At 41.9% G+C, this 12,290-nt stretch overlaps 1 protein-coding gene across 3 annotated transcripts in view; it reads left to right on the top strand.

Moving 5' to 3' along the window:
* The window catches only part of fhod1 (formin homology 2 domain containing 1), a 54,566-nt gene continuing 42,276 nt past the window's right edge, over positions 1–12,290 (top strand). For all 3 annotated transcript variants that reach the window (XM_063480550.1, XM_063480544.1, XM_063480536.1), the window contains exons 1-2: positions 1–220; positions 10,999–11,105. In XM_063480550.1, coding sequence (XP_063336620.1) covers positions 50–220; positions 10,999–11,105 — 278 coding nt within the window. In that variant the 5' untranslated portion in view covers positions 1–49. The remainder of the gene's footprint in view (positions 221–10,998; positions 11,106–12,290) is intronic.

Below are 12,290 nucleotides of genomic sequence, written 5' to 3'. Positions count from 1 at the left end.
CCTTCGCCGACAGCTCGCACTTTTACAGCCGCAGTCGGGTCACGGGCGCATGGCCATGGCCTCCATCGTCTGCCGGGTCCAGTACTTGGAGGACTCGGATCCGTTTATCTGCACAAACTTCCCCGAACCTCGGAGACCTCCGACGGTGAACCTGGAAGAGAACCTGCCGCTCAGCGAGCAGATCGCCGGGATCCACAAGCTGCTGGAGCCGCCGCTGAAGGTGGGTCACTGACGGGACTACCTGGTTAACGCCAGTCCTGCCGGGGAGCTTAAACCTTTACGGGGAAACCTGCGAAACCGGACCGGACAGAGAGGCTGGGGTGGGAATAAGTTTTAAATGCCTCGAATTATCCGAGTCAGGCGAAAGTTTTCAGGTGTCAAAGAGGCGTTTATGTTTGCTGCAGTCCAAAAACACACACCGGACTCCATTTAAAATCATACAGCCTGGTGTGTCCGAGTTGGAGCCGAAACACGAGTCATTCAACAGGATAGCAGCTGTTATTCCTTTTACACATTTAATACTGAAGTCAATGTAAGTGTAGGAGAAACAGGACTTTATTGACCTGCTCCTCATTAAAGTAGAAAACGTTTTAATTAGACTTGTATCCGTTTCTCTTTTTTCAGTCTGATTTTCCACGTGAGAGCTTTTTCCTTCTCTTAGTCCCAAGCCCCCTTTCTCTGTCAGGGATTCAGAATCGATCAGAACATAATCAATAAGGCTTAACATCACTACAGGGTTATTTTCACAGCAGAGGCATTCAGCAGCATCCTGAGACAAAATAAAGTCGTCTGTTTAATCGAGATGGAAAAGGGGCAGAAGGCAATATTAAAAATGCACAATGTGCCTTCAGAAAGATTAAAGGTTAGGAGCTGAATAAGTGCAGGTGCAGTGAAGGTAAGATAAGTGGAAAAGGTTCAATTAACAAACTCAAACTGGACTCTAACTCTAGGTTTATTCCAGGGACAGCAGGTAGACCTGAATGACCCCACGGGGAAGTCTCAAAGGAAAAAAACAAAACGTTCAGCATCCTGTGCCTTCAGGCTGAAATGTCAACAACATTTTGTACACTTGGTTGTCTTCCCCACAGGGTGAACCCTGCTGACTCTGTGTTCATCACGGGTTTAAAACCAAAACATTTGTCTTTCATCAGAAAGACCATTTTATGTCATGTTCATTTAATGCCTGAAAGCTGTAGGAGGGGGGACAACAGCAAGGGTCCAAAACCTGGACACTTTTTTAATAAAGTCCTATTGTTTCCCTCTCGAACTGAATGATCAGGCTGTGTCATATTGTAAAGACCTCACAGAATAATATTATCCCCACAGAGCACTTCTCTCTCAGTCTGCAGGCTTACTTGTGGTTCCCGCGTTTCTTGCTTCCCCAAAGGGGAAAGTAGAATGGGAGGCAGACCTTCGGGGAACAGACCCCTCTCTTATGGAACCTGTCCCAGTTTGGATTCAGGAGCCTTTTAAGATTAGGGGCAGTTGCTTCTCTTTCCCCTTACACCCAACCTGATTCAGCAGATGGCTGTCCCTCCGTGAGCCTGGTTCTGCCAGAGGTCTCTTCCTGTTTAAAGGAAGTTCTTCCTCCCCACTGTCACAAAGTGCTGCTCACACAGGATCTTCTGAACATTTGTATCACTGGGAAGTGTCTGCAGGTGACTGTCGTGAACAGGGACTGTATAAATAAAACTGGATTGATTCAAAATGAAGAAGAAGTAGTCTTCCTGCCCTTTGAAGCTATCGTATGTGCAGTTTTGCCTCATGAAATTAAGAAAGTCGTGTTGCTCCGCTTCACAATGGTCCATTCTGTCAAGGAGTTGAAAATGTGGCTGAAAATGGTGAGTTTAATACGTCGTTGTTTGGAAAAGCGGAATAAGCTCTGTGGTCCTGTTTCCTGTTGCTTGGGTGACTAATGATGCTGCTTTGTGCTAAGGAGTCTGTTTTTCCAAACAGGAAGTGACTGCAGCGTCATGTCACTCAGGCTCACTCAGCATTATGTCAGCATGCTGTTACACTGCAGTTAGTCATTTTACATGTAAGCACACATTCCACAGTTCTGATAGTCTGAAGTACACGCCACAATAAAGTGATTGCGTAACATCGCTGACAAAAGCGGTGTCTGATTTAAGAGTCAAAATGAAATGAGATTCATTTTAATGGGCGACTGTCAGAAACATCTAAATGACTTTTGGCTACAGAGTTTATGATGGGCTGTAATACGAGAAGCTTTTAATTGCAGCCTGTTAAATGAAGATTAGCAGCAGTGTTATAATTCAGTGAGCCCTGATGGTGCCAGTGTTGTGGGACTGTCTGACATTAGGTAGCATTATAAAGCTGTGGAAACTTACAGGCTAACTTCAGAGCAGCGATTTCTCTGAGGCTGATGGTTTTCGTGACAACCGCTGTACACGAACCTAATTTCCACAAAATTTCCAAGAAGCTTTGATTTCACTCGTACTAAAGCTCCTTGAGAACGTCATTATTTACCTGACTTATTAAGAAAAGCAAGGGCTGTTTTTAAAGCTGCCTTTTGTAATGACACTCTGCAAGTTTTAATTAGTCCACTGTCAGGAGGGGTTTATTACAAGTCAAATATTTATTATTTATTTACTTTAGCTCAGCCTTTTTTTCCAGACCCTTATGTCTTCTTAATTACGTGTTTGGTTAAAAGAGATACGCTCGTTTTACGACCTTGTGGTGAAAAGTGGTATTACACTAAAGTGCAGCCTTGTACATAAAGAAGCATCTTTTTTCTTCACATTCTGTCTTTATTTAATTTTTAAAGGTTTTTATCACAGGTATTTATAATAAGTATTTTATTCGCAGCAGAACCCTGAGCCTGGTTCTGCTGAAGGTTTCTTCCCGTTAAAAGGGAGTTTTTCCTTCCCACAGTCGCCAAATGCGTGCTCATAATGGGTCGCCTGGTTGTTACGGTTTTCTCTCTATTGTTTTAGGGTCTTTACCTTTAAAAATAAAGCACCTTGAGGTGTTGTTTGATGCTATATAAAGTTCCACTGCATTTAATTGGAATTGAATTAAAGTTGCATTATTTTCACACACCAAGAAAGAGCTGCTCACAACTGTCTGTACCCGTGGATTTCTTCTTCACTGTTACAGCCTAATGAAGCTTGGACTTTGTGGTCATTTCCATCTGTCTTTTGTAACTCTATGTTGTAGTTTCAGTATTTTTTTTTTTTTTTTTTTTTTTTTTTTTTTTTTTTTTTTTTTATGGTCTTTGAAAAAATAGTTGAAAAAACTCCAAATAACTCAACCAGTCAGAAATGTTCAGAGCTGCAAGCCCTGGCAAGAAACTGCACGTACTTATGAAAGAAAGTTGGATCAGGAATTATTTGGAGGTAAAACTTGGAGCTTAATTTAGACCTTGTTTCATCTGGTGGTAACGCAAAAGAATGGAAGTTGCCATAAAACCCAGTGTACTCACAACCTTTAGTCCCAGGAGCCTTGTTCACCTTTGGCCTTTAGTTCTCTGCATTTCCACTCCAGATGAGTCACACATGTCATTTCTGTGCACGACTCTACTACACCTTATTTTCAGTCCATGTTTGGCATGCTGCTGTAAGGCCACAGCATAGTAAACAAACGCATTAGCTACAACTACATTTTTTTAAATTTTTAATAATAGTGGTGAGCACCAATCAGGAGCGTTTCGAGCTGCAAAGCTGACCCAAAAGTTCCAGAACCTTAAGATAATAATTCCCTCAGACATTTATTTTGTAAAGTGGTTTCTTTGCCAGTGAAGAACAGAGTCCCGGCAGTGGAAACACACTGAGCTCTTCCAAAGCCTCCTAGTCCCTGCAGTGCAAACACAGCTTTAACAGTGAAACCGAAGCATGACGATGACATATCTGAAGATGTGTTTTAATGGTTAGTCCATCCAGTCAGCGTCACAAGAGCAATTTACTGGTGATGAATCTCATGGTTCCCTCATCTGTCTTAACCCGACTGCCATAAATGCACAAGTAGTTTTCCAGGATAAATTTCCAGCTTTCAAGCGATCAAAAGCTCTCACAAGCTTCAGCCTCGAGCTACCGTGGTCATAGCTGCAGACAAGGAAATGGGACCCGTAACTTCTAGAAGCTGATGGAGGCTTTAGAGCCACACTTGCTCAAACTGAGAAACTCCTCATGTTTCCGCTAATGCTCGGAAAAATGTAGAAGAAATGTAACTGTGCCGCTTTAGACAGTAATCAGACTACAGTAACTACGAGCATTCAATAGTGATTTGGGTTTGGAAGGTGAGAAGTTACAGCGCAGCGCACAAAAACAATAGAAATATATCCGTGTGAGCTGCCAGGTACAGACTTTCAGATATTTATTATTGCTAATAGTTGAAAGTTTACAGTGGTATGATTTAAAGTTTTGCCTTCATCCATCTTATTGACGTCACATTTTGCTCTTTTTCCCTCTGCAGTTATTAAAAGAAGGATGAAGCAATCATTGCTCAGCAGTCTTTGTTTGAACGTGTTCTGCACTGTTTCTGTGAAACACTAGTGTGTTTCCACATTAGTGCTGATTTCTCGATCACCCTTTTCCTCCAAAAACCAGGCAGTGAAGCAGGAGGACGGCGATTTCTCACTTTTTAAAAAATTAAGTTCTATTTCAAATTAAGTTCTGTAGCCATCATGTGAGCCCGACACCAGCCTGCCGCGAGGCGGTCGGAGCCCGGCTGGAATTTCGAGCATCAGATAAGCACCAGAGAACGCTGGTCCCTATAGATTACATTCCTCCACTGACCCCCTAATTGTTCCCATCTTGCCCCAGGGCTCGACCTGAGGCAGCTCCCCGCCTCCTTGATAGATTCAGTGAGATAATGAGAATGGTACACAGCCATTACATCTGCTGTGCTGCACGAAGCTGGTTTTATTTCATCGCCGTCCTCCTGCTTCACTGCCTGGTTTTTGGAGGAAAAGGGTGGGACCTGTAAACAGCAGATAAGCTCGGATGGATGCATGGACGGATGTAATACTAAGAGCAATGTGTTGATAAGAGCTGAACAGGCTTTTCCTTCCTAAAATTTGTAGGCAGCAGTTGCACAAACAGTCTGTTGATGAGTTTTGTTTCATACGCTCAGTGTCGGCTTTAAAGAGGATCAAAGTAAATTAGCAGCAGTGTTTATTTAAATCGAGTGTAAAGCTGTGTTTGCACACGATCTCCGGACAGTGTCGGCGGAAACAGTCTGAGCATCGTCTGAGTTTGTCCCGTCTTGCATTTGGCACACACAGCACAAGATTCTCCACATATGTTTTGTCATTACTGGAAATACTTCATTTAGTTTAAGCGGTGCGTGACGTCTCGCCTTCTCCTCAACCAAACCAGTTCAGACAGATGACTGCTCTAATAAAATTCATAAATTAAATAAAACACAAAGTCATCCGGGCACCACTTTCACTTTTCTGCCATGCTACGTTCCTGTCAATTAGAACTTCTTTGCAGACAGACGAGGTGTTTATTGACCTGGCATGAGAGCGTCTCCTAGTAAAGGTTTCACTCCATTTGTTGTACCTGCACGATGAATGTGAACAAAACAGCTGAGGGGCCTCTTCTAATTTCCCCTGTCAGGTGTTGCCACAAAAGAACAGAGAGAGAGGATAACGTATCAGGCGTCCAATTAGCTCAACGTCTTCCCAAAGCCTTCATTACTCCCCGTGTTTACTGGACTCTTATCTAGAGTCAAGTCAAATGTGATTGGATGGATATGCTGATAGGCCGATGCGCTGTACAGACTCGTCCGAGCTGATGTTGGACGAGTCGCATTTGCAACCACTGCATTGTTTTTCTCTGCCTCTGTGTTTTCAGGCAGTTGTGTGTCATAACTCTGCAGCACTCTTTGTATGTGATTCTTTCCAGGTTAACGTCACTTGCCCCAAATCTGAAGTAATTCCAAACAATGGATGATGATCCCCTTCAGGGGGCAAGCTCTTCACTTCCTGCTGTGTCAGACATTTGATGTTTGTTTTGACAGGCTGTTGTAAATCTGTCTTTTAACATTTGTTACTCATACAGACTGGAACAGGGAACAGCTGTCATTGGCACATGCAGCCATGTCATCAGGCACAGTATTGGGCGTCATTTGCCTTTGCTTTGCATTATATTGGCAGAGCACGCTTTTTAGTATTGGTCGATCACATTCGTTTAATTGTGGGAAGCCAAAATCGTGATTGAGATTTAGATTTGACTAATTGTGCAGCCCAAGAACACACACTCGTGCTCGGAGTGAATTCTTTGCATGGTTACCGTCTCTGTCCTCAGAGTTTGTAGCAGGGCATCTAATCCAGCTGATTCAAATTAGAAAAGGTGGAGTGTTCTTCAACCTTTCCTGTTTGGTTTTGCAAAATAATAAACACAGTGATGACACAGTTCTGCATAACGGAAGCATGTACATTTTGACCCAGTGGGTCAATAGGATGCTAATCAATGATGACGGGGGGGGGGAGTTAGAGGAGCAAGGCGGCGTTGTTCCACACTCTGTTTAAGACGTGCGCATGTGTTTAAGCCATTCCTGTCAACTCTAAGATGTTAGGTTTTAAAAAAGCAGGCAAAAATAGAAACTAGGAAAAATTAAAATGTATGACTTTTAAAACATCACTTCAATCTTTTTTTTTTTTTTCTTCTTCTTCTTCACCGTTTTGTTTTTTGGAAGAGGATGATGTGCTTCTTCCTTTGGAAATATTTGCAATAATGGCCAGTGATTTATTTATATATTTTTTTTCTATAATTAACAGACGTAAAGCTTTAAAATCACAGTGCAGAACATTTTTAACCATTTTGTCCCCACTTCATGGAGATCTCCTTAAAATACTAACACTCACAGCCGAACTCCTTTATTTGGGCAGAATCCTGGTGAGATGGAGAGTCGGTGTGTGCTTCCTGTGTCTGTACTCCAGCTTCCTCCTACGGTCCAAACACTTGTTAGCTTAACTGGAGATTCTAGATTACCATGGATGTGAGGTAGATGTGCTCTATGGTTCAAATGTGACTTGGCGTTAAAGCGCCTTGAGTGGTTGGTAAGACTAGAAAAGCTCTCAGTCTGAAGGTTCTTAGTATCCAGGTCTTTGTAATCTAAGGAGCTTGGAAAGAAAAGCAACTGGACTAAAGTGTCTTGAAGACATTTCACCTCTCATACGAGAAGCAGCTTCTTCAGTTTGCATATAAAGGTCAAAGGTCACTCTTTTGAGGATACCAGTGTTTACATTTTGGACAGAGAAGACAAATGGTTTGAAAGAGGCATCTATGTCCACTGTGAACAACCATCTTTGAACAGAGGGCGGGGCTTATGACACCCACTGTGCCATCTATAATGCAGTTTTGAGATCCTTCCCAGACGCCTTAACGCCCACTCGCATCCTGGACCATTTGATCTCAATAAATCACATGACAGGGTAGGGCACGGTGTCACTATGGGTTAGCCTGAAACCTTGGCTGATAATGACCTACACCCATTTCCACACCTTGACTCAGATGATCAATAGTCGGTCAACAACCCTCTTAGGGACACTCCCAGTAGGCCTTAATAATCTGGGACTCGCAGCCAATTGGTCTTAGAACTAAAGAAGCTTCTTGGATGAAACGTCTTCAAGAAACTTAAAGAAGTCCAGTCGCTTTTTTTTCCCAGCTCCTTAGACTACGCTGTATAAATGTGAGTGCAAACTCAACAAACTTTTCACAGAAAGATTTGGAAGGTTTTGTAGACTCAGATGTAAAATTAGTTAAACCTGAAAATGTGCAGATTGAGTCAGAGGGATGTTTGGAGCTGCTTTTATGGTCACTGTCCAAGTTCACTTTCAGGTCTTCTTTAAATTCTTACTGAAAATTATAGTGAAGAAAATGTAAATCCATGAACAACCACGTGACCTGCAGTTACACCATCAGTTTAAAATGTGGAGGTGAGCCTCCTCTGCCTCCTCCGTGCAGCTCCAGGCTGACGGGAAGGATCTGTGTTGTTGGAGAAGAAGAATGTGGCCCTGCAGGTCTAGAGTCTGACACTCAAAAGCAGACCTGATGTGTTTGATAACTGATTATTGTACCTGGCCATGACTCTGCTACAAACATGCTGCCAGGCCGAGCAGGGCGGCTATAAATAGACATGAAGCTGATGTGGAACACAGACCCTGTTTACTGTTTGAGAGAGTAAAAGACACATTCCTGTTGCATACTGCCCCCCCCAAAAAAACACAGAGCGTGTGTGACCTGTTGGATCGGTTTTGTAAAGCAACTTTCTGTCACATGTAAATAAAAACAGTGAAAGTACAGAAACCACAGATACAAAAGGAGGGAGGGGTTAAACAGCCTTTTCTAAAATAAACAGAATAACGTCTGACGCGAGCAGCATTCATGTTTTACAGCTGACGGTACGACGGCTGAATAACTGTATGATTATCCAACAGCACAAATGTCACACATCAGCTCCAGCTTTAGAAATGGCTGTAAAACATTTACAGCAGCGAAGGTTACTAATTAGCTTCTCTCAGCCTAAACCAACTTTGTTTGCATGAAGCAGTCGGTTTTATTACAGATTACATTGATTTTTATTATTGAAACTGGAACTCATCATTCAGAAAAATCCAAGTTAATTGGACGGCGCGCCACCTTCACTCAGAGGTTAGCCATGGAGTTCCCCAGGGTTCTGTGCTGGGACCAATTATTTTCACTGCCAAAGGGAAGAATGTGTAACATGAAAGCACTGCATGCATTTCCATTGTTCTGCAGATAATGCCTAGTTATATTTAGCAATACAACCAGATACACAAGTCAGTTAGTTAAATTACAGACATGTTTTAAAGACAAAGGGCGACTCCTGTTTCCTGCTGCTAAACTCAGATTAAATTGAAGTTACTGTATTTAACCTCAGAAACACATTGCCTAATCTGATGGCATTACACTGGCCTCTATTAACACTGCAAGGAACCTTTGAGTCACTTTAATCAGTGTCTCCTTCAACAAACACATTAAACAAATATGTATGACTGCTTACTATAAAAATTCGAAACCTCCCGTGTCTCTGTTATCATTTACATTCTGGAAAACTACTCGTGAGTTATCAAACGGTAATATTAAAGACCTATTAGCATCATATTATTCCTACATTTCCCTACATGGCTGTTCAGTCTCAGACTGTGGGCTTTCTTGTGGTTCTTAGAGTGATGAAGAGTAGAATAGGAAGCAGACTGGCTGTGAGGATCTGATGACCCTAAACCCTCCTTTAGTTACGCTCCTCTAGGCGTGTAACTAAAGGAGTTGTGTTGAATAATGTCTTGAAGCATACTCAATCATCCAGGTAAGTAAATCCCAAAAAGTTGATTCTGTTCAGTGGGAGAAACGTTTCGTCACTCATCCAAGTGACTTCTTCAGTCTCAGCTGACTGCAGGTTTCCAACCTTATAAACAGCACATTTGCACATTGACTGAAACCAGCCCACTGAAGGAACAATGGGCTGGGAGGTCAGTTCCTTCATCATTAATGCGCAAATTCTCATGACCATTGATCAACAACCACTGATCAAAGCCCATTGATCAATGAGTACCATTCACAGAGAGTTGGGGAATGGCTGCAATCACAGCATTGTGTGATGGCGAAAGATGTACCCTTAGGCCCCCTCCTCGACTGAGAGATGGTCTTTCCCTTTTCACGTAAATGGCCTCCTTGACTCTGCGCTCAAACCAGCGTTTCTCCCTGTCCAGGATGTTACATCCTCATCATTGATAGAGTGTCCACTGGCCTGTAGGTGTGAATAGGTGAAAAAATGGTTTAGAAAAAATTCAGTGGGCTGGTTTCAGTCATTGTGCAAATGTACTGTTTATAAGGTTGGAAACCTGCAGTCAGCTGAGACTGAAGAAGTCACCTGGATCAGTGATGAAACGTTTCTCCCACTGAAAACACTGCATCTGTTGAACAACGTTGGTGGATCTGTACCTTCTTATAATATAGTGTCCTGAGATGCCCATTGTTATGAATTATTTATATATAAATACAATAGAGTTGTTATACGGTCCTGCTTTATAATGGTTGTGGTTCATTCTTGATAATTCGTTTCTTTGTCTTTATTTTTCCAGTCAGCCAGAATATTTACATGTCATGCAAATTCAGTAAAATCGGGCGTTCTGCAGGAACGATGGTGGAGGAATCACATTTGTTTGAGCTAAAGCATCGGCACAACAGTCGAGTGTTTTCTGCTGCTGTTGAATTTGACAACATTGTGTCTTATTACATTACATTGATACACCGGGACTCCATTGTGTTTTTTACCAAGAATATAATAAATATATTGAAGTATAAATGGCATTTCTCTCTGACAGAGGACAACATGGATCGATATGATCCTGGAGTAAATCGACGTCAGGAGTTTTTCTTGTGCTGTGGCTTTAGAGTTGACACAAAATAGAAGTCGCAGCCAAGCATCGGATCTACAGCTGTCCTACACTGTGCTGTAAATAAATGCATGTATCAATCATCCAGAAAAGCTGTTATTAATCAGCTAATTGAAGTTGGTGGCTTAAATTTTGGCAAGTTTTTTGCAAAAGGTGTGACTCCTGATATTGGAGGATTGTTGCATCTTGTTGTATTTGCCATAAATGTGACTGTTTTCAGTCTGTGATTTATTCAGACAGCAGGTGTCCTCGCATTAGTTACCAAATCTCAAAATGTCTTCAGCTTTATGAGGCTGGAAGATCCTTTAGAAATCTGGGTGCAGCTTTAGTGTGAGACTCATCCAGATTAGCAGATATCCGGGCAGATTACTTTCTCCCACATGAATATAGAGGCAAAGATCCACATACCTCATCGGTTAAACCGGTCGAGTCGGTTTTGTTTGTTTGCAGCGGCTGCAGGATCTGTTTCTACTGACACCAGAGATCGGTGTCCCTCGCTCTGCCTCGGCTTTTCACACACAAACAAATCTGTTCACAGCTGAGCTCTGTCGTAATTCAGCATTGGTTAAACCTGATCTTCACATATGTCACTCTGTCTGTGTGTCCATCAGCTGGAAGACTGCACCCTCCAGCTGTCTCCCAGTGGAAACTATCTGGACCTGGACTCTTCTCTGGCTGAGCAGCGAGACGAGCTGGAGAGCTTCTATGAAGATGTGGCGTAAGAAAAGCTTTAGTGTGTGTGTGTGTGTGTGTGTGTGTGTGTGTGTGTGTGTGTGTGTGTGTGTGTGTGTGTGTGTGTGTGTGTCCTGCCAATTGTCTATTTTTAACATGTATTTTTATTGGGAACATGACTCATTAATGCTGCAGCCAAACACGTCATGCAGAGACATGCCGTCCTTGTAACCCCACAAACACAGAAAAAAGAAGCACTGGACCCACACAGACAACCCCTCCCCCCCACTTCCACCTGCATCCCCACCCGCACCAAAACGAACGCTGTCAACAATATACTCAAAATATTAAAATAAAATAAAAAATAATATGTGGAAAAATAGCCCAGTTAAAATAAAGACACATCACATTTTTATCCTTTTTATAAAACAATAGTAGTTTACCATTACTCATTATAATACACTTTATGTAATTTAAAGTACTATTGTTGTTATTCATTTTAATTATGTTCATATAGTACATGTGTAACATTCATTGTTTAGTAAAAGTTGTTTACATGTTTAGTGATAAATAAGTGAAAACAGTTTTTGTCGTCGAGCACTTTAAACGCTTTGCTCGCTGCAGGCGGCAGCTTCATACTGACCGGCTGCCCGAGAACATACGTGCCTCAGAGTATAACGATGTTGCCTAATTGTGACATCAGCTAAGATGCACAGGAATAATTTGATCTTATTCTGTAAATACTGTATGCTCTTGCCAACACTTTCTTTAAAGGTGTAAAACATTCTGGGGTCAATTTAAAAAAAAAAAAAAAAAAAAAAAAAAAAAAAAGGCAGGTGTGAAATGTGAAAGTGAGATCACAGGAAGTACCATTTTAAATTTAATTGTTAAAGATGATTGCCATTTTATTTTATATAAAAATATATAATCATTTTAAAATATACATCTGAAGCTCAGAGGTCCTGTGCACCTAAACATTGTCTGAGTCAGAAACATGGTTTTCAGTCAGTCTGTATGGCATCATCGCTTTGACCTTCAGCTCCATCTGTTGACCTTGAAGGTGATATTTTAAATTTTTACTTTTCACATGTTGCCAACAGACAGCACGCTTGTAAGTTGTCGTCAATTTTCAGCCAATAAATCATGAAGTTAACCACAAAGACCTCGGGGGATGGAAGCCATTTTTTAATCAGTTGTTAACATGCCCCCGCTCATCACCGCCACTCGATCA

This window comes from Pelmatolapia mariae, linkage group LG1, assembly GCF_036321145.2.
Source record: "Pelmatolapia mariae isolate MD_Pm_ZW linkage group LG1, Pm_UMD_F_2, whole genome shotgun sequence".
NCBI classification, from domain to species: domain Eukaryota; kingdom Metazoa; phylum Chordata; class Actinopteri; order Cichliformes; family Cichlidae; genus Pelmatolapia; species Pelmatolapia mariae.
This window is presented reverse-complemented; position numbering and strand designations above follow the sequence as displayed.